Source organism: Grus americana, chromosome 17 (genome assembly GCF_028858705.1).
Source record: "Grus americana isolate bGruAme1 chromosome 17, bGruAme1.mat, whole genome shotgun sequence".
NCBI classification, from domain to species: domain Eukaryota; kingdom Metazoa; phylum Chordata; class Aves; order Gruiformes; family Gruidae; genus Grus; species Grus americana.
The window spans coordinates 976,945-998,319 of record NC_072868.1 but is presented as its reverse complement, the minus strand read 5'-3'; the positions used below and the strand labels follow the sequence as shown (position 1 = coordinate 998,319).

Sequence of the window (21,375 nt, the reverse complement as noted above, 5' to 3'; positions counted from 1 at the left end):
ACTTGGGGGGAAGCTCTGAGGACTGGTGGGGGTGCTGCCATGTTCCCCCCGCCACCAGCAGCTACTTCTGAGTGCAGACAGCCAAGGAGGTGCAGCCAGCTGGGGGCACGTCTGTGCCACTCCGGAAACGGTGGCTGCTGACAGTCCCCGGTGCCTGCAGAGTCACCATGGCACCAGCTGGACACGGGTGGCCTCTTGTTTTAAACCCCGACGCTCCGGGAAGACTCGGGGACTGCTGTCACCCCATCCCTGCACAGGGGAGCGGGGCTCGGCGCTGGCGGGCAGCGACAGGCAGATGCCAAGAACCGTTTTTCTTGACTTGAGGTGTCCTATCGCTTTTTACTGGCTGTTTTCTAATTATGATATGGTTTGATCTTTGGGGACTTGCATGTTTTGCAATAAATTCACCTGAAATTTAATTTCCACTGTATGCAGGGCACTGGAACTGATATTTATCCTCCACAGGAGCGACTGCAAAGCTCTGTGATTCGAGTCTAGAACCTCACTGAAGTATTTTTTCATCTTTTTTTTTTTTTTTGTTCTGACTGGTATGACAAGACATCTAGCGGTTTTTGTTCTCCCCAGTGGGGATGGATGGAAGAGAAAAAGGGATCAGTAAGATGTAAATGTAAAATTACCTATTGATTAGAAACGCGCCTCGAGGAAGAGTGAGGATTCCCACAGCGGTGATCTTTGGGATGAGCCACGCGTTTATGTTAGCCATGATGAAAAAGAAACGCTGACTCCCACGGAAAGAGTAATTTTCCTTCCAGATCGAGCTTCTACAGCAGTTTGTCAGAAAGAAGATTAGTGAGTGCAAGTTTCAGAGCATGGGGTGACAAGGATTTTGCCCCAGCTCCCCTGGCAGCTCCCCCCAGCCTTGCAGCGCGGGTGGGACCCAAAATTCGGTGAAAGGACTTTGTTGCGGCTGACGTGGCTGCTGGCGAGGTGTCCTGCGCATGCCGGGGCCGAGCCGTGGCCGCTGGCCTGCCTTTGCACAGAGCGGCAAGCAGAGCCACGCAGGGAGCTGCCCGGGGAGGTGGGTCGCACTGGGCGACGAGGCTTTAGACGTGTCCTGGCGTCATCTGGCTTTCATCTCGAGAGGCGGCACTTCTCCAGGAGGGCGGCCTCACCCCGAACCGTCCTGGTGCCTGGGGGAGCCTCGCCACTCGCTTCGGGGGGTTCATCCGTCGCGCTGCTATGGAGCTGCCCTGGCCCGTACTGCAAGAAGGCAACCCAGGTGCAAATCTCTCATGCCTCGCTCAGAGGAGATCTCCTACACCACAGGGACTTTGGGTGGTGGAAAGGATCTTTCCACCGCGGGGGTCTGCTGCCTCCACAAGCCGCAGGCAGTGCCGCCAGCGCGGCCCCAGCCCGCCCGCAGTGCCCCGATGCCCCAGGCCTGCCCGTGCCCGCTCCTCGCTGCCATCCCAGCGCGGGGCTGGGAAGTTGCTGTGGGGCCGGAGCCAGCTCGCCCATCGGAGCCCTGGCAAAGCTGGCGCTTCCTGAACAGAGATTTGCCCAGGTCTCTCCACTGGGGAATTTTTCCTCTTTTTTTTATGCTTTCACTGCGAGAAATACAAAAATTTCCTCCCGCAAATCTTCCTGTCACTTGCCTCAGCATTTCTCCACGTGATTGCTCTGACGGCTTCCCCCATCCCGGCTGCCTTCTGATCCCAGAAGGGACACGGTGGGAGCCAAGCCAGCCGCGGCTGACACAGAAAGCGCGGCTCCGCTTCACTTCCCAAATCCTCGCGGGCTCGTTGCTTAAAATCCGTACCTGGCTGTTCACGAACAAGGCCGAGGAGGGACCAGCCGCGTTCTAGCAGCTGCAAGGTGAATTTTTGGGGCGTGGGCAAACGAAGAGGGGCTGCTGCTCAGGGATGGTTTCACCACAAGTGACCGCGGCTCCTTTTCCGTGCAGGCACTATGTCAGAGCATCAAACCCTGCAGCTCCTCCAAGGCGCAGCAGCCTGCGCAGCCTCTCGCCTACCCGCGCTGCCAAAGGCTTTGGCCGCATCCCCGCGGCATCCTTCAGGACCGTGCAACCAAAGGCCTCACAGACAGAAACAAACCCCACATCCGAACTGAAAAGCCCCCCCCCAAAAAAAACCCCACATTTTTAAAGACCCCAGCATATTTGTTTGTCCCTGAGTCCATGCTGTAGTTTCCCCCTATGCAAGTAAAGAAAAAAAAAGCCAGACTCATCCTAGCCAGCCCAGCAAGCCACCAGCCCAAGGGCCTCCCTGCCAGCCAGCGCTGTGTTTGCCTCGCCTTCCCATCGGGAGCATCGCACAGCCAGTCACAAATGGAAAATATGGGATGCAAAAAAAAAAAAAAAAAAAAAAAGAAGAACAAACAACACACCCCTAAATAACTACACCCTGCACCCCAAAACCACCTACCGAACACCCACGCCATGTTGTGAAATATCTACACATGCACATGTGTGCACACACAGGAAAAGTTCTCAGTTTTTAAGCACCTTTCATTTGTTTTAAGATTTGAGGAGACTCATAAACCTCCGTGTAAAGGAGATTTTTCTTGCTCTGGCAACATTGGGCAGGAGATTTGGTATCTGGCCAGGTCTTGTGCTCAGCATCGGCCAGGAGCGTCGCGGGGCCCCTCAAAGCACGGCTTGAACACACCTCTGCCGCAGCATGAGAAGGATTGTCACACCGGTGATGACAGTCACTTTGCAGGGGGTTACTGGGTGATTATTAGATGTTAATACACGAGCAAGTGTGCAAACAACAGGAGGGGGCTCGCAGGAGCCCATGTAAGCTGTGGTAAGCGTGCTCCGTTGACCTGCGGGATGCTAGGACTCGGGATTAACCTCTTCATTATTAATAACCTCTACATTATTAATAATTTATTAATCCTTTATAAACATACGCTTGATAGAAAGTGTGATAATAGTTCTGCTTCACGTCCTGTGCTGGCTGGGCACAGTGTGACGAAAGATGTCTCAGACTGGCATGGAAAGATGAAAGGAGAAGAAACCAGTTTGCATTCGCTTCCCAAAAACTAGGACGGAATAACAGCATCAGCCGTTTGAAATGGAGCTGGGAGCCACGACGGTGTGGAGCCCCCCCGGAGCACGGCCAAGGGCTCACGACAGACGAGCAGGATGCAGAGGAGGATTTCGATAAGGGGTTTCTCCTACTGGGGTATGCTCTGCAAGCAGACTGGTGGGCATGGGAAGGCCTGGGGGTGAGAGGTGGCAGGATCCGCTGCGGGGACGGGTGCCCAGCCAGCAGTGCTGCCCTCCAGCCCATCTTCCCCGGGGAGCTGCAGAGGGGGTGACGGTGTCGCAGCCAGCCTCTGATTTTGGGAGCACTCCGAGGGACTGGCAGCATCGCGGATGCACAGGAGGAGAATTTGCAATGGAGAGCGGGGTGGGAAGCAGGACACTTTCTGGCTCGTCCACTTCTTGATATATATTTGGGCTAGAGAGACAACGCTTCCTCTAACGCTGTTGCCCGGTGGCCACAAAGCCCATCACCCAGTGGCACAGGGAAGGCAGCACCTCCTCGGACATCCATCGGACAGCCGAGAGCTCAGGCTCAGCCTCTGCTTGTCTTCACAAGTGCCCATGCCAGCGCCCCTGCAAGTGCCATGCTCCCGGTTCATACCAGGTGTCGCTTCGGGGGGGTGGGGGAAGGCATTTCACGTGAGCCCGGGGAAGCCAGAGGATGTAAACTTTCCCTTCGAGTCAAAGAGCTGTCAGTGTCTTCGCCGAGAAGGCACCAGAGGTGAAACCAGGGTGATCTCCAGCGTGGTCTCAGATTCAGCAGCGAGGGACAGCGATTGCGGCGAGGCCCCAGGAGTGGCGGGCGATGCCAAGGGCTGGGGGTAACGCCGGGTTCCCCAGCTCGCTCTTTCCCTGTTGATAAACCACCGGCTTTGACAAATGAGCTCCGGTGCCACCACGCTTACAAAAAAGGCTGAAAGAGCAACGGACCAAACCAGTATGATGGGTGCAGAATACGGCCCGGCACAGCAGCCAGTGCCACGCTCGCCCCGGCAGGCACCGGCTCGCTGCAGCCAGAGGGGCATCACATCACTCATGTGATGAGGGCGCCGGGTCTCAGGAGGACTTGAAACAAGAAACTGGCCTGGAAGAATTGAAAGGGAAAGGCTGAAAAGAGATATTTGAAATGGTGAGGTTTTGGGTTTTTTTGTTTTGTTTTTTTTTTTGTTCTTGTTGTGCTTTTGGGAACGCTGTGTCATCGGAGCAAAAGATAAACGCTGTAGGTGAGCATCAGCAGCCGGCTCCCACGCAGTCCAGGCTCCCAGGGACAGAGCTGGGGGCTGGTGCTCATCAGAGGGCTCATTTTGTAGTTAACCTCATTAAAAAAATTAATAAATATCAGCTGTCTGAGGTGGGGCTTACCACAATTCCTTCAACCCAGGTCCCAAGGTGATATTAAGCGATGTAACACGGTGAAGGGAAGAAACTCTTGTGAAATTAGCACTTTTGGGGGAGTGTGGGGGTGTTTCTTGTTTCAGAGGGTGGGAATCCAGGCCGTGAGCTGGCCACAAGCAGGATGTGACGGCCAGACCTTCCCCGGCGCACGGGGTGCAAAACCAGTGCCTAAAGAGAGGGAGCTAGGAGGGGATCAGCAAATTTCTGCTGGGTTTGGAGCCATCTCAGCTGGTGCTGGAGCCCGCGGGAAGTCCGGACTGTGTCCTTGGAAAGGCAGACCGAGGCCATCACGGGGAATGGAGGGATGTGCATTAAAAATCAGTGTAGCCCACGACGCAATTTGGCCCTTCACAGGAAAGGACGCAATTTTTAGTGGGGGAAGACGGCGTCCCCGTTACAGCTCTGCTGCAGCGACCCTCTTGCCCAGCCCCGCTGCCCAGGCCTGCCCCATCCTGTCCCTTTGCAGCCGCTCCCAGGTCCATCTTTGCCCTTACTTCAGCCTCTTCCCTCCGGCCTCCTCTTCGGCATCCCTTCACCACCAGCTTCGATGTGCTTTTGCCACCTTGGGGAAGCTGCGCAGGTCCCTGCCTCTGCTCCCCTCCCAGGGGTCAACGCTGGGCAGCCGACGCTCCTTGGCTTAACCGGCACCTCTTCCAAGTATATAGAGACATATATATACACGCATACATACGTATGTATATAGGTGCAGCCTGGGCAGACGAGTGGCACCAGGAGGAGGGGGCTCGCTCGGACGAGGCGGCCAGCAGCTTGGCGGGACCACCAGTCACGGTGATGCTACCACCGGCCCCAGCTGGACACCCCTCCCGACGCGGCGACCGAGGGGTCCGGCGAGGTGCTGGGACGGTGCTTTGTTTCCTGAGATTGCTTTTAAGGTTGTCTTTAAAAAAACGCCACGAGGCACCGCGAGCCGCCCGGCTGACCCTGCCACGAAGGTTTCCACCAGGTCTCCCCCATGACAAGCCCTTTTGGGGCCGGCAGCGGGGTTTTTGTCTCGTCACGGTAAAAATGTAATTAAGAAATCAAGGAGGGAAGGGGGTATTTGCTGGTTTGGGGGGGAGGAAGCATTATTTAGTGTCCTTGATGAGATTTTCCTAAAAATCCCAAATCTTGTTGCTTCACTGCTCTTTTCACTTCCGCTCAGTGTCTCTGCTTGTGACATCCCAGTCTGGCTATACGTCATGACATCATGAAGAAAGGCACTGATGTCATAGGCTCGTCGTGACAAACAGGCTTTGCCGTGGATTTCGGAAATGGGTGATTTCACCAGGAATAACGATTTCCCACACGAAGGCTGGCGTGGCTGTGAGGGTGGAGGGGGGCAGCGTGGCCCTCCAGGCCAGCGGCGGGGACGAAGGGTGAGGGGAGCAGCGGGGGGAGGAAGACGAGGCGTGGGAGGCTGGGCGTGCAGGGGTGTGGGGGTGTGGAGTGAAACCGCAGCCCGGCATCACCGGTGTTCGTGGGGGCCGGCGCTACCCAGGGCAGCTGGTGTTGGGGTGGGGGGGGTGAAGTCTCCCTCCGCCGGGGGAGGCGGCGGGGGGGAGCGGCAGCACGGGCGTCCCGGCGAGGTCAGTAGTTGCAGTGGCGCTGGCAGGGCTGGTGGATGAAGGTCCCGACATGCTGCTTGGCCCGGCGCAGCGGGCGCTGGCAGGCCCGGTTCTGCCGCTGCAGCGCCTTCTGGCTGAGCCGGTGCTTCTCCACCAGCTGCCTGGCCTGCTGCACCCGCCGCACCTGCCCGACCTTCTCCAAGATGGCGGCCTTCACCGAGAGGGACCTGCTGTGGTGCGGCATGTGCCGCTCCAGCTGGGGCTCCGGCACCTCCCTGCAGAGAAAAGGGCCGTCAGCGGCCGCTGGCACCTGGCCCTCACCCACCCCAGCACAAAGGAGACCGGGGTCCCCAGCCGCCCCCTGCCATGCCGTGCCCCCAGGATGGGCCCGGCCCCCTCCCACTGCAGCCACCTGCCGAGGGGTGGGAGGCTCCGACACAGGCGGGCCCTGGGACACTGGGATAAATTCCAACAGCTCCAGGAATGGGCCGTCCCCACAGTCCCCCACGGTGGCTAAGGCCCTGGAGCCCACAGAGGGAAGCCAAGCCCTGCCCCATTTCCATCCTGTGTCTGACCCATGAGGTCTCCTGGCCCGTTTCTAGCTCCCTCAGGCCCCTTTCTGCACCCTCCAACGTTGAGGTTCCTCTGAAGCTCTTGAGATCAAGCTGTGGCCCTCAGGGAGACTTCACAAAGAGAGAAGTCCTGGGGGAACCGTGTGCCCTAGCCCGGGTGGAGGTTCACCCCAAAGTCTTGCGCTGCGGTTAAATAACCACACTGCAGCACGGGGCCAGCGCTTCCTCCTCCCCTGCCCCGGTGAGGGGACCCCGGGGAGATGCTGGAGGGCTGGGACCGGGGGGTGGTGGGGACCCCGCGACACAGCGGGGCTGAGCGTGAGCGTGGTCAGGGCTTTCCCGGTGCCCGGGGTGGCAGAGGGCAGCACAGGGAGAGGGCAGAGCCCCACGGAGCTGCAGCCAGGCTGTGCCTGGGGAAGGGGGGTGCTCCAGCCCACAGCTCCTGGGGCAGGAAAGGGCAGCGGGGCCATTTGGGCACTTCTGTTTAACCTCCCCCCCGCTAAGCTGGACTTTGAGGCAGGGAGAAACGTCTGCATCCATGGCTGGTGGCATCCCGCTCTCCCGTGGCTGTGGGACACCCCTGTGCTGGGCCCATACAGGGACAGGAGGGGGATTGGGAGGGGCTGCAGCACCCTCCTGCCTGGGGGAGCCGGGGGTCTTGGGGGGACCACTGTGCCCAAAAGGCACCTTGTCCCTTTGGGTTTGCTTTCTTGTGCAAAACCCTGTGTCTAAGCCCAGCCTGGCAAACCCTCCTGGTCAGGCGGTGGGGTGACAGGCGGCATCAGCATGGGTGGCCGCACCAGGAGCCTCTGCTCGGGGCAGGGGAGGGGGATGCAGCCCTCTCCCGCCACAGCCCAGCAGCAAGCTCGTGGTCCTGCACCCACGGCCATCTCAATATGGCGCTAAGATCCCCTTGGAAGAGTATCTCAGGACATGGAGGCTGCCATCCTTGCACTGTGCCAGACTGAGGTGGGACATGGGGACACCGAGGCCCCACTCCAGTGGTGGGCAGCGTGGGCAAAATGTTCCCAGGCGCAGGCGGTGATTTGGGATGCTGACCGCGCACCCCGGTCCCCCGGCACATGCCAGGGCCAGCAGCCCCCCAGCAAGCACCCCCAAGCCACACTCACCCGGCAGCATCGTCCTCGGGGCCCTCCCCGTCCACCTCGAGGGTGCTGGTGACGTAGACGGACATGCTGGGGTGCTCGATGAGCAGGTCCTCCATGGGGCTGCTCCCCACGCCGCCGGGGCTGGGCCCCTCTGCAGTAAAACAGGGGGGAGGGGTGACAAACCAACTCTCGTCCATCAAGCAGGGACCGGCCGGAGCCGGGGAAGCAGCCGGCAGCGGAGCAGGGGGTGCCGGGCGGGATCGTGCTGAGTGCCCGGTACCGCCAGCACCCACTCGCCGGGCTGCGCCGGGGCGGGCACGGCTGCCTGGGGGTGGCGGGGGTGCAGAGCCATGCGGGGCGCAGCGGGGACACACACACATACCATGTACAGTGGGGAGGGGAGGGGGGAGAGAAAGGGGCATCGTTAGTGCAAGAGACACCCCACCACCATCACCACCGCTAGAGACGGGCACGGCGCCTACGGGACCTCGTGGGGAGGGAGATGCCAGCGGTGCCCCACACCACACCCCAACCAGCACTGTCCGCACCAGGAATGGCTGCTGGTGCCACGGGGTCTGGCTTTGCAAAGTCAGCAAGCAACGGAAATGGTTCTGGTTAGGCAGTTTAACCAAAAAGTGGGAGAAACCAGCAGGGTTTACCACAGCAATTTTTTTTTTCCCTTCTCAAAAAGAAGGAAGAAAGTCAGCCGGCCACAAACGCTGCTTTTGCCTGTTCTTATGGCACCCGAGCGGTGCCGTGCCATGCCGCTACAGAGGAAGGCCGGCCCGCCTGCGCTTGCAAACACCGCCCGGCACTTTGCAGACATTGAAACCAAGCACACACAGAGGAAGAAAACAGTTCACACCTTTTTTTTCTGGGAGAAACCAGGGGAATAAATTCTTCAGCAAATGTTTTCGCCGTGCCTTCAGGTTCAGTCCATTAGGGGCCGAGTTTTGGGTGGTTGATCCAGGTGCTGCCCCCCAAACCCCTCTGGCACCCCAGCCTTCCTCACCCTCCCCTCCTCACCTCTGCCTGGCTTTGCTCTCGCGCTGATGCTTTTCTGGGCTGCCTGTGCTCGGAATTCCGGGTTGTCTGATGGGAAGGGAGCCTGCACCTAATGTTGGGCTCATCGGGATACCCAGACCTGGTCCCAGGCTCACCGGGGGGATTTGAGGGAGTCTTGGGGGGGGGGGGTGCAGTGCAGTATCTATGTGGACGGATGTGACCCTGAGCCTGGGGAGGGTGCAGGAGAACCCTGAGGTGATTCTGTTCTTGCAGAGGAGAAATACAGGGCATGAAGCACGGGGCCGGCATTCGCCACCTGGCATGTCCCCCGCTCCTCACGCAGACCATGCCCCAGCCCTGAGCTTAGGACAGGCCACAATTAGCCTTGTGAACACGAGAATGTCTTTCTTCAGGTCAGTGGATATCAAGCTATTAATAGTTGTTGACATGCTGGGCTGGAGATAATTTGTCAGCCTGGAGACAGCCATTGAGCCCAGCTGGGGCGTTCCCGGTCCGGCAGTGCTCCCGCAACAAGGGGGGCTGCGGGCACGGGGAGCAGGGGGCCCAGCACAGCTGAACCCTGTCCCAGCCACCCGTGGCTTCCTGTTCCCATCCTTTGCCAAGGTGGGTTTTAATTTCACGAGGAATATTGCGGGGTCCCCAAATCCCAGGGTGACTTGCAGGCACATCGCTAAGTACCGGGCAATGCTCTTTGCTCCCTCCCTGGGTGCTGAGCAGAGCCAGGCTGGGCAATGGGTGAGAGGGGCATCTGAAACACTCCTGGGAGATCTGGTTAATTTGGGTGCATTTTGCAACACGCGGGTCAAAGACCTGGCTGAGAGGGAACGAATCCGGAGCCTCATTAGGCTGCCCCGCTGCTGGGGGGGAGCCAGGCTGCAACATACTTGTCAGCTGCCGTGGCTCGAAGGTGAAGGATGGGGGCTGGACCCGGAGGGTTTAGTTTTTAAAGTGCTTTGCATAACTCCAGCCTCAGAAATAGGGCTGAAATAAATCGGTCCCTCACTGGCTGGGGAACGCTCCGGGAAGAGGCAGGGGCAGGGCCAGGGGGATTAGCAGCGTGGTGGCAGGTCCCAGGCAGACAAGCTGCTGAAAGCCGGCTCTGCACCGAGAGTCTGGCCGCTTGGTTGGAGAAGAATGAGAACCTTTTGGACCAAAGTCATCCCTGGGTCCCCGCTGAGCCTGCGACAGTCTCAGACCCAGAGGATCAGGGCACAGCCTGGCACCCCTCTGTCTGGGGAAACTCCTGGCTCCTTCTGGCATGCTTTGGGCATGCTGCAGCCGTCGCCAGCTGGCCCCAACACGTGGCAGCTGCGTGCCCATTGCTCCAGGCACCTCCTTGCAACCAGCCCCCTCCCGTGTCACTGCTGTGACCTCCCCTGGAACAGTCACCAGAGAGCCCAGAGGACAGGGAATCCTCCAAGGCCGTCCATGCCCACAGCACCCATCCACCTCCCCCAGCTCTCTGTCAGGCTCCCACCAGGCACGGGGCTGTCCCTGGACGCCGTCCCAGGCTTGCCCATGCTCCGATCCCCTCTCCAGCTCACCGCATGGGGAAAAACACCCTCATGAATGACTTGCATCCCGAAAACGAGCTCTGCCTCAGTGCATGGGGGACAGGCAGGGAGCATCTGCTCGGAGAACAGATGCCTGCAAAAGGGAGGCTGAAACCTTCCTCCTAAACAAGCTCCTGCACAGGCAGGCTTGTTTGTCTAAGTTCACTGCTCGATTTGCAAGCAAAAGGTCATAAAATTATCATTGCAATTGGTTGAGTCATCGACCCTACAATAGCAACGCCAAGGTCTTAATGGGGCTGGAGAAGCTCTCGGCACACAAGGAATTTAACCCGCCTGGCTGGTGTCAAACAGGGCTCCGGATGGTTGTTGCCGTCCCTGGGAACAGGGAACCCTCGAGGGCTCTCTACGTCTCTAGGGGACTTTGTGCCAAACATCCCTTGTCTGAGCGCTGCTGGCACGGGCACTGGGAGTGATTTGGGAAGACAAGCCCTTTGGAGTTGAGATTTGCTCCCCTGATGGACTCAGATGACCCAAACGTGGCCAGATCGCTGGCGGCACGGCCCAGCTGGGACAGGCAGGTGCTGCCGCTGGCTGCCCTCACGTGGGGAAAGCCTCAGCCTCCCTGGCAGCACCCGGGGACTGGGGCTTCCCCCAGGGGAACCGGCTCCCGGTTTGCTTTCAGCAGGGGATTGCGGGGAGCGGCCAAGCCCAGCTCCTCCGGGCAAAGTGCTGCCCACGGCACAGCTTAGCCCAGGCCGTGGCATTGCCACGGCTCGCAGGCAGACAGCCCACGGGGGTTGGTGTCCCCCACTGCACCGAGCCCCAGTTGGGCAGGATTGCACCAAGACCTCCCCGGGTTGGTGCTGTGCCAGGGTCCCATGCTGGTGCAGAGGCACCTGGAGGCTCCTGGGCAGCAGCAGCCCGGCCGGGGACACTCCGCCTGCTCCCACGCGGGCAGAAAGTCGGGAACCACCACTGGGAGAGGAGAGGGAAGAAGGAGGAGCAGGTCGGGGGCTGCTGTGGTGACCACAGGGCTGGGCGCTGTGGGCAGGGCGGGGGAACCAGGGGAGAAGGGATGGAGGGCAGAGCTGATCACACCTGGTGGAAGCTCATCTGCTGCCATCTCAAGGGGTTTGCCCAGCTCCGGAGAGACAAGGTGCAGCAGGGGCTGTGGGAAACCAGTCCCCCCGCTTTTCTCACCTGCAAGATCAATTATGAGCCAGCCATCCTCCTCCTCCTCCTCCTCAACAAAGGGTTTGGGCTCCTCCAGGCCCTCCAGCGTATTGCTGTCGCTGAAGAAGAGGCTGGTGAGACGCTGAAACATGGTGGGGAGTGGTCCAGAGGGATGAACGGTGAGTTAGAGCTACTGTTGAGCACCGGCTTCCAGGCGTGGAGATGGGAGGAACGGGCAGGGAGGGTAAAAACAGCACTCGAGGTCTCAGTGGTGGTGGAGATACTTTGCTACTAGCAAAATTGTAGCTGAGTTAAATGGCGTGTAGTGCAATTCTGAGGTTCTTCACTTGGCTTCAGTGCAAAGGTCTGTAAAGGGGAAAGAAAAAGGAATAATGCATTTGGACTGGTTGGCAGCGTGGTCCTCCTGCATCCCGGGGGCTCAGACGGGCCAGAAGGGATGGTGAAAAGGTGGCTCTGGCACTGATCTGTGCCGTGGGCTGTCCCAGCCGCTGGCATCTCCGAGGGCATCATGCACCGTGTCTAAAAGCAGCAGTGAAGGGGCTGGGTGCCTGTGCCCTGCAGCCCCCCCACCTGCACCGAGTCCCACACCATTCCTCGTGGGAGACCCATCCTCCAGAGCCGGCGGGGCAGAGCCGAACCCTGTCCCCAGGTCGGGCTGGAGCCTGCCTCCCCTTGCACCAACGGGGCACTGAGCGTGGCTGGTGGCACCACGCTTTGCTGCAAGGGCAGGGCAAAGGCTGCGATGCTGCTGTCCTGTCTGAGGACCGATGGTATGAGCCAGCCCTAAAACCCACCACCAACCCCCTGACAGCCACGCCAGCGTGGCTGCCCTCCCCTCCTCGAGCTGGGTCCCACGAAGCCTTCGAGCCCTGCCTGTGCCGACCCCTGATTGAGGTTGGGTTAATGCTGACAGTTGTTACTGTTGCTGTCGCCGTGTGTGTGTGTGTGTATCTGCAGGGATCTCTTCTGGTGCAGCTGCATTTCATTGCCACCCTCCAGCCCCAGAAGATGACACCGTCACATGTGCCACCACTGCTCCTTTAGAAGGAACTTATGAGGAGCCATGGGAGAAAACGTGTGGCTGTGGGTCGTGTCTCAGCCCCGAGAGCTCAGGCATCAGCGTGCAGGAGCGAGCGGCACCAAGCGTGCCACCCCCCCCTTGCAGCGGGGCAGGGTGAGGATGGCGTTATCCCGTCTCTGCTCCATCCACGCTCATCAGTGTCTTACCCCTGGGGAAACACATTTTCCCCAGCTCAGGGGGAGGTTAGGACTCACTGATTTTATCAATGACTGCAAAGCTCTCAGAGAGGCGCAGACAGATGGTAGCGACAAGGTGCACAATGTTATTTGTGTGGAGAAAATGCTTTTTGGTCCAGAGACATTAAAGGGAATTAAAACGCCATCAAGAGCTAGATGCAGGGAGAGGGGACAGCTGCGTGCTGCCTGCTTGGCACATCACCCTGGGTGGGCAAGCCCCCAGCTCACGGCTCTGTCGACCAAGGTGGTGCAGAGCCTGCGAGTGCTCCTGGCGCCTGGTGCAGCCCCATCTGCTCTGGGCAGCATGGGATGGGACGGGTGCAGGGAGGCACAATGTGTCTGAGCCTTGGTCCATACGTGTGCCAGTTCTCCAAAAGCTTGAGTTCTAGCTCAGATCACCCCGCTAACGAAGTGGCCTCTCCAACCTCAATGTTGCTGGGAAGGGCAGCTGGTTCTGGGGCTCAGGCACACTTGTACTTACCCGTTGGGGGATCGCCATGCCTTTGCCCTCTCTTAGGTGCCTCGGGAGGTAAAACGCCTGCTCCACAAGGCAGAAAATGAAAAATCACGGGGAGCCTTTCCCCACGGGAGGGATCCCCCGGGCTTCAGGGGCTTGTCTGGCAACTCTGCCACGCCGGGATGCAGAAGGGAGCACTGGAGCATGAAGCAGCCGCACAGCACCCAGCTCTCCCTCCCTGGCACAGCCGGGGCAGCAGCGTGACACTGCCTGTCCCCTTGAGCAGGTCTTCAGGTGACTTCAGTTGCCCCAGGGCAAGCCATGCGGCTACAGCTGTGCCCAGCTCCAGACCCCGGTGCTCAGGGGTCTGCCCACCCCAGCACCACACACTTCCCACTCCGTCCGGGACGGCAGCCCCCACCACCGTGGTTCATCTCTTCTACCCGCACCCTGCGCCCAGATCCATCCGGGGGAGAGGCTGCACAGAAACCAGCTGGGTCACGGCTGGGACAGCGCGTTCAAATTGGACTTGGTCGAGACCCACGGAGCCTCTCGCCATGATGAATCAGAGGTCGGCCAGGATTCCCCGCTCTGCATCCTGAGAGGGGTCCTGGCTTCCCCTGGAAGCACCGAGCAGAGGGGTTTGGGGCACTGAGACACGATGGAGTCGTTTCCTCTGACTGCAGCGAGAGCTGCGGGTTCAGCTGAGGCGGCTCTCACCTCCCAGCCCCCCATCACTGCCACGACCGTAGCAAAGCCACGGCCGTTCCGTTATCCTCCAGCGTGTTCAGGATGACATTATCCAGACACCCCCCTTTTCCCGGAGCATTGAAGCATGATAATACAAGTTAGGGAACAACATGGAGGGGCTGATATCCAGCTGGGCCATGAATGGAACCTGGCCCATCAGGCTCCCTCGGGTGCTCCGTGCTGAGCACAGGGGGGGTTTCCCTTCCACAGGACCCTCGTGCGCATCTGTTCTCCCCAGGCCGGGCTGGCAAAGGGCACCCAGGGCAGCCCCGAAGGCTGCAGCTTCAGTACACACCAGTTCTCCCTGCCTGCAGTCTGAAATCTGGCAGCTGTCTGGAGCAATTGCCTATTTATTAAATGTATTTTAATAGATATTAATTGATAGAATATATCCTTATGTGTTCTATAATAAACAACAATATATTCATCTTATTTATTTAATAAATGTATTAAATATCTAATTGCGGCAGAAACCCCAGGTACCCGCTGGCGATGTCTCGGGGCTCCCCGCTCTTCGGTCCTGCCCAGGCAGGGGGGAGAGGGGCAGGAAGCACCCAGCAGCCCGCGGCAGGCACGGGGGGCTCCGGGCCCCCCAGGCCGCCATGGCCCTAGCCCAGTCCAAGGCCAGGAGCGGGTTCACGTGCTTTGTGAGCTGGGGCAGTCCCAGGCCGGCAGAAGCGCTGGGCCAAGGCTGACCCCAGTGTCACCGTGCAGCTTCTCAGGGTGACGCAGCAGGGCTGAGGGGGGCCGGGGACAGCAGGGCCCCTGTGCTGTACCCTGAGCCCTCCTCACGGGGAGGACACTGGAAATGCTCTCGGCCTGCCTCAGCCAGTGGCCTACGCACAAAACTCAGCCTTCCCCCGCAGACTGCGTGCCACACAACAGCAGGGAGCTGGGGACAAGAGCTGGCACTCGGGGGACAGGGGAGGCCGGTGGCCCCAGCCCAGCTGCAAGGGGGAGGTCACCCAGAAAAGCACCCAAGCAGCCGGCCAAGGTCTGAGCCAGGCAGAGATTTCCCCGTTGCTCGCTGGGGCACTGCGGGCTGGCTCGGCGCACACAGCCCTGCCGAAGCTCCGCACCTGGGCGGCACCGGAGCACTCCCCTCTGCTCTGCCGGCTCGGCTTGGAGAGCCCAGCAAGGAGTTCATCCTCCAGCGAGTTCAAAGCCAAATGATAAATTACACAGTCAGAGAGCAGAAACGCTCTTCTTTTTATTTTGTTAAAACTTGACAGCAGCTTTCACTGGGCAGTAGCAAAGCCGGTCTGTCCCCCCGCCCCCCGGAGCAGCGCTCATTGCCTTGGCATCTGCCTGCTTAGAGACGAGGCCCCAGAAATCATCGGGTGCATCAATGGGAAAGTCAGGAAGCATCCGGACTCCACAGGTGCCCACCCTAACCCGAAAATAACTTTTCTGAAGACAAAGACACAGCAGAGACAGTTGGTTTCAATTGCACCCTCTTCCAAATTTAACTTCATTTTCCTTATCTTATTAAAGGCCCTGAGATAACCACGCTCCCATCAGACCAACCCCACGATAACGGGCTGTCCTGCTCCAGAGCAAACCCACGGTGTGCCGGGAGGGCTGGGGCGAAGGGCAAGGGGGGCTCGCAGGCAGCTGCAATAGCTCTGGGGGCAGCAGGAAAGAGTTAAAAGCTCCCTCAAGAGCAAACATTGAGCTGGATCATTTTAAAGGATCATTCCCCAAAGAATTTAAATAACCCCCTATCCCCCTCTCCATGCCAGGGAGCATGGGGCGGCCCTGAGCCACCCACCGGTGCGAGGGGGTCCATGCTGTACCGTGGCGCACGAGTGGGCTACGCGGGCAGGACAGAGCTTGCAAGATAAGCCCCTTGGATAAAGCAAGCCTGCCTCACCCACGAGCTCCTGCTCTTGGGACATCGCAACCCTACACAGGGCCTTGGGGAGGTTGGTTTGCTGGTAAAACCTGCGCGAGCAACCACGGGCTGGCGGCAGCACAGACGGAGGCGGCAAAGCCAGGGTGCCGTGCCGTGATCCTCCCAGAAGGGCTGCCCGGGGCTGCTTGGCCAGACTCTGCCTTGGCTGCCCGTCCTGGCTGGAGCAGGAGCTGGGCAGAGGGACAGGCAGCGCAATCAGCCAGGCCTCGTGGGAAGAGAGCAAAGGCTTCCCGAGAGTCGGAGCAGCCCTGCCAGGGCCGTCCCCAACGGGGCTCTGGGGAGCTCCTGCCAGCACAGCTGGCAAAGCCTTCAGGATCAAACCTGCAGGGCGGAGGCAGGAACTAGATCCTGGCAAGCAAGGACCAAAATGAGCTTTAATCCCCACCCTCGCTTTATCCTGTCTGCTCTGAAATCCTCGGCAGCACTGGGTTAAAGAGGCAGGATCAGGTTCTTTATCTCTGAGATGCACCCTGGTGAGACCCTCCTGCAGTGCTGCATCCAGCTTGGGGGTCCCCAGGACAAGAAGGACATGGAGCTGTTGGAGCGAGTCCAGAGGAGGCCACAGAGATGATCTGAGGGCTGGAGCACCTCTGCTATGGAGACAGGCTGAGAGAGTTGGGCTTGTTCAGCCTGGAGAAGAGGAGGCTGCGGGGAGACCTAATTGTGGCCTTTCAATGCTTAAAGGGCCTGCAGTGACAGGACGAGGGGCAACAATTTCAGACTGAAGGACGGTAGGGTTAGACTGGACATAAGGAAGAAATGTTTTATGATGAGGGTGGTGAGGCCCTGGCAGAGGTTGCCCAGAGAAGCTGTGGCTGCCCCTGGCTCCCTGGCAGTGTTCAAGGCCAGGTTGGATGGGGCTTTGCGCAACCTGGGCTGGTGGAGGGTGTCCCTGCCCATGGCAGGGGGTGGCACTGGATGGGCTGTGAGGTCCCTTCCCACCCAAACCAGTCTCGGACTCTATGAACTCCCATCCACCCTAGAGGGGAGCAGCTCCTGGCCAATGTGATCAGTGCATTGTCCTTGAGCCACTCCAGACCCTCCCTGCAAGCCACCAAGAACATCAGCTCCTCAGTGTCACCGTCATGGAGGGCTGGGAGTGACTCTCTCAGCCCTTCACAAGGCAAACGGCTCCTTGGGCGGCTGTTTCCAACAGCACCCAGCTGGCGAGATGGCCACATGCCACCTCAGTCCCTGCAGTTTCCACCAAGCCCTTCTCTGGCTGGGACAGCCCACGGCCATCGGCAGATCAAGCTCCAAAGTTTCTCCAGGTTTTGGAACGCCTCTGCTTTCCCTGCAGCAAACGTTTGCCCCATTTACACCAGGGGATCCGGGGCTGGCAGCTTCACGGGAACTGCGGCACGGGAGGAACCCGAATGTGTCCCTGCAAGGGGACTAAGCCACTGCCGCCCAAGCAGTGCCCTCTCACCAGGCAGATGGTGCCCACAGAGCAGTTTGGAGCAGGAGATGGCTCCTCTGCCTCTCCAGTGGCCAGGGCTGGTCAGAGCTCTGGTGCCTTCTTCCAGCCCACCTGTATCTGCTAAACATCCCGCATCCGTGGAGGAGGTATGGCCAACGCTGGGACACAGGGCGACTGCCCGTGTGCCACGTCCTTGGGGCTGAGCTGCCCCAGAAACCACACACACCCCCACCCACACTGCGGTGACCGTCCCCTGTCCCCCGCCAGAGCCGGGGTCACCACCACGGGACAGCCGCCACCCTTCCCAGGCTTCCTCAAACCCCCTTACTTGGCACGTCAGTCCCATCCCAGGCCACCGCCAGCACGAGGGGACACTCACTTGGGGACAGATGAGTTTCCTAATGACTGAAGTTTCTCAGAAGCCTTCCAGAAAGTCCAACGGCCTTTTAAAACTAGCCAGAGGGTATTAAATACTAAAAGTTAAAGTAGGAGTAAGGAAACCATTATGCATTGAGGGTTTTTTCCCCCCCTCTTCAGAAACCTTGACACAATAATTAGTGTTCTGAGTCACCATCACTGCAAATAACCCCAGGAGCTAAGAATAGGCAAAAGCATCGGCAGCAAAGCGCCGGGATGCGCCAGGAGCTCGCCGGGGCGGGAGCCGCAGCTTTGCAGGGCTGGCAGCGCCCAAAAGTCACAGGCTGCAAGAAAAACAGCAAGTCCGCTTGGAAATGGCAACAGGCTCCCTGAAACTTTCCATAAATACCCAGCGGCAGGAGGATGCTGCTGGCAAGCAGCAGAATCGGTCCTTCCTCGGCAGAGCTAAGAATACCCCGCGCAGTCATCACGGCAGGCGTTGGAGGTATAAATCAGGTGCCTTCCTCCAACCCACTTGGGAAACGTTATTTTCGACTCATTTTACCTAAATTAGACAAGTGTTTCACAGGTTGCTTTCTTGTACGTGCCAAAATCCTAAACCTGGCACGGAAACAGAAAGCGCAGGAGAAAGGGGTCTTGCAGCTGGGCGGCTCGGGGGGGAAACCTGCTCATCACCGCAAAAATGACCAGTTCAGCATCCCCGCGCTGTCCTCTGTCCCTCCCCATTGAGGAAGGGACCAGAGCTGGCAGGGGCTTGCCCGGGACAGGCTGGAAGGGCTGGATTAATGCACTTGGTCACTCGACAACTGCCCTACAGCTCCTGCTGATCCCTTCGCTTCGCCAGCGGCCTCGTTTATGGGGTTCCCCGGGGGAGCACCGGCCGCGCAGGCGGAGCTGGACCCCGAGGCTGCCGCCGGCACAGACAGACTGCCTCCAGCTGATTCATGGCCAGAGCATCTTCCACCGCGGAGCAGGGAAGGGGAGGGGGGAGAAGGCAGAGAGTAGTTAGCAAAATCCTGCAAGAACTCTTTATCATGAGACTCGTTACTAATAGCAGACCGAGCCAGCACCTGGAAGCGCTTTCCTCGGCCGGCCCCGGAGCTCAGCGCGGGCAGGAGTCCCCACGCACTCCTCCAGATCCTGCCTCAAGGAGGGGGCTTGGGATCGCAGGAGGGGGGGGTGTTTTTCCTGGAGCTGGTGTCCCCACCCGCACCAGCTCCCTTGTGTAACTGCTGCCGGAAAGGTCCTTGCCCCAAGGACAAACCTGACCTTCTGCTATTTGATGTCATCACACAGAACCCTGGAAAAATCTGTCGGCGGCCGGCAGGATCTGAGCAAGCAGGAAATTTTTAGATTTGCCATGAGCTGCCCTATGAAATTTTAGAAATTTCCTCTCCAGGATGTGCTAGGTGAAACATCCCTAGGAGCGTGCGCGTCGAGAGGGGAGCGGCCCCAGCGTTACACCCTCCATAAATCACAGGATGCTGAACACTGACAAGTTGGACTTTGATACCTCGGGAGCCCCAAGCTCCCCATCAGCTCCGTCCCGTGCCTGCCCGCGGCCACACGTGCGCTGGGGCGAGACTTGCCTGTGCAGGGCTTGCCGTACAATTAGCACTAAAAAGCTCTTATCTAAGAGTTCACATCTCAGGTTTTTCCAGTCTTGCTACAAGCAAGTGATATCGGTTTATTCTCGAGGGGAAAAACTTCCATTATGTTTTTCCTTTTGTGTTCAGCCAGACAAGCACCAATTTGATGCAACAGATTCCTAATGGTGACAGTGAGCTACAGCAAAAAGCTTTTGTCTTTTTTTTTGTTTTTGAGAGGGGAGAAAAATATAAAAGGAGAGGAAAGATTTATTTTAAAAAGAAAAAAAATAAAATTGTTCTTGGCACTTTGTAGAGTAAGCGCGGTGGGAAAGAAGGTACAGCCCGGCTCTGTCCCGGAGCCCAACACCTGTTTCTGGGATGGTTTCCTACCCCAGCAAAGCTTTGGCCAAATTAGCGACAGCATTTGGCACCAGCCCAGCTCAGCCCTCGCTGGCAGCGGCGGGCGCTGCTGGTCCCAAGAGCGGCACTTTAAGCCAGTGGCTTGGGACCCCAGGGTGCCGGCGCCTTTGCTCAGGCTCTCCAAGCCAGGCTTTAGCTGTCCTGCACGCAGGAGACCCAAATGTATAGATATATGCATAAAAAAATTACAAAATTACGTCCTTTTTAACACGTCTCTGCTCATTACAAATGTTCATATGTACATGTCAATGTCTACGTGTTAACGTGTTTCTACAGTTACGCTCCACAGATTCCAGGTTTTTCAGCTGACGAGACCCCTCAGACGGGAGCAGGTTTGGTGCCCAGGGCCTGCCAGGCTCAGCCGAGCTGCAGCGGTCCCGAGGCGAGAGGCACGAAATCCATGGACGCGCTGCCCGTCAGGGCTTGGGGTACGCCTGAGCTGTCCCAAAGCAGGCAGGTGCGCTCGGAGCGGTGACAGCAGCAGCTGCTACGTGTGGTACCCGACGTACCTGCGGGCTCAGCATCCCGGCACGCGGCGGGATGCCACGGCACGCGCCTCGGGCTGGTGCTGCCAGCATCCTTCACCTGCCACGCGTGGCCCCACGGCTCCTTCCTGGGCATCGCAGATAAACTCAATAAAAATATCTACGCACACGCCCAAATCTCATTAAAACCTCTCATCACAGGGTAAATGGGGATCTAACGATGGAGGTATTCAGAACAATCAAGTATTTGCTGGAAAGCAGTTAATTAAATAGACGATACAGATGCAGCTATGTCCACATGACATATATTTCTACATCACATATTTACGTTCCCTTTTCAAAAAGCCACGTTTCTCACCCAAACAGCCTTTAACGAAAACTGGGAGACGCGTCCACGTTTGCAGCTTGCCTGGGGAAAGCCACAGCAGAGACTCGAGGGACACGGGAGGGACGCCCACGGGAGGGACGCCCACGCGTCACCACTGCCGTTACCCCCCCCGTACCCCAGATCCTCCCCGGGCATCCCGGGACACGGCAGCCGGAGGAGGCTGCGCTCCGCCGGGTCACGGCAGGACAGCGCGCCCGGAACGCGACGGGGGGGAGACACCAGGGGAGGGGGGGGACAGCCTTATGACGTCTCAATGTCATATGCAAATGAGGCATACGTCACTGCAACGGAGCCAATGGGAGAGGAGACCAACCTCGAATCTTAATCCGGTGATGAAGAAACAAACAACAGGCGCGGGGAGGGGGGGGAGGGCAGTGCCCCCCCCTCCCGCCGCCCCCCCCCCCCTTCCCGCGGGGGGACACCGGGGCGGTGAGACCCCGCTCCGCCCGAGCCCCGCCCGCCGCCCCCCCCTCCCCTCCATCCCCCCCCGCAGCGCACGAACCCCGGGCGGCGCGAGACTCACCTTGGCCGTGACGGGGAGCGGCGGGAGGGAGCGGCGGGGGGCGCTGAGGTAGTGCCGGTGCCGGTGCCGATCGCGCGGTTCTGCCGGGCGCCCGCCGCTCCCCCGCACAAATCGGGACCTTCCGACAGCTGATCGTGACGTCACAAAGCGGCCCGCCCGCCGACGGGTAAGCGGCCAATAGGAGGCGGTGCCGGGAGGGCGGGGTCGGTGGGGAGGGCGGGAAGGCACCGCCCATGGGCGCGCGGGGTCTCGCGCCGGAGGGGGGCGGGGGGGGGGGGACAGCTCCGGGCCGGGGCCGGCGGCTCCGGGGTTTGGGGACGGGGGGGGAGCCCGGGACGGAGCCGCCGGCCCCGCTGCCCCGCTCAGCCCTGCGGCATGGGCCGG

The 21,375-nt window shown here is 59.3% G+C and overlaps 1 protein-coding gene across 2 annotated transcripts; it reads right to left on the bottom strand.

The window, feature by feature from the left end:
- Positions 1-4,078: 4,078 nt before the first annotated feature.
- Positions 4,079-21,135, bottom strand: TP53INP2 (tumor protein p53 inducible nuclear protein 2). Of its 2 annotated transcripts, none has more exons than XM_054845409.1 (4): positions 20,992-21,135; positions 11,416-11,754; positions 7,697-8,000; positions 4,079-6,269 (listed from the first exon to the last, which is right to left on the bottom strand). In XM_054845409.1, the coding sequence occupies exons 2-4, from the start codon at positions 11,537-11,539 to the stop codon at positions 6,017-6,019; spliced, it is 681 nt and encodes a 226-aa protein (XP_054701384.1). In that variant the 5' UTR covers positions 11,540-11,754; positions 20,992-21,135; the 3' UTR covers positions 4,079-6,016. The 2 variants fall into 2 exon arrangements, with proteins under 2 accessions (XP_054701384.1, XP_054701385.1); XM_054845410.1 differs by having other exon boundaries at positions 7,697-7,826.
- Between the last annotated feature and the right edge of the window lie 240 nt (positions 21,136-21,375).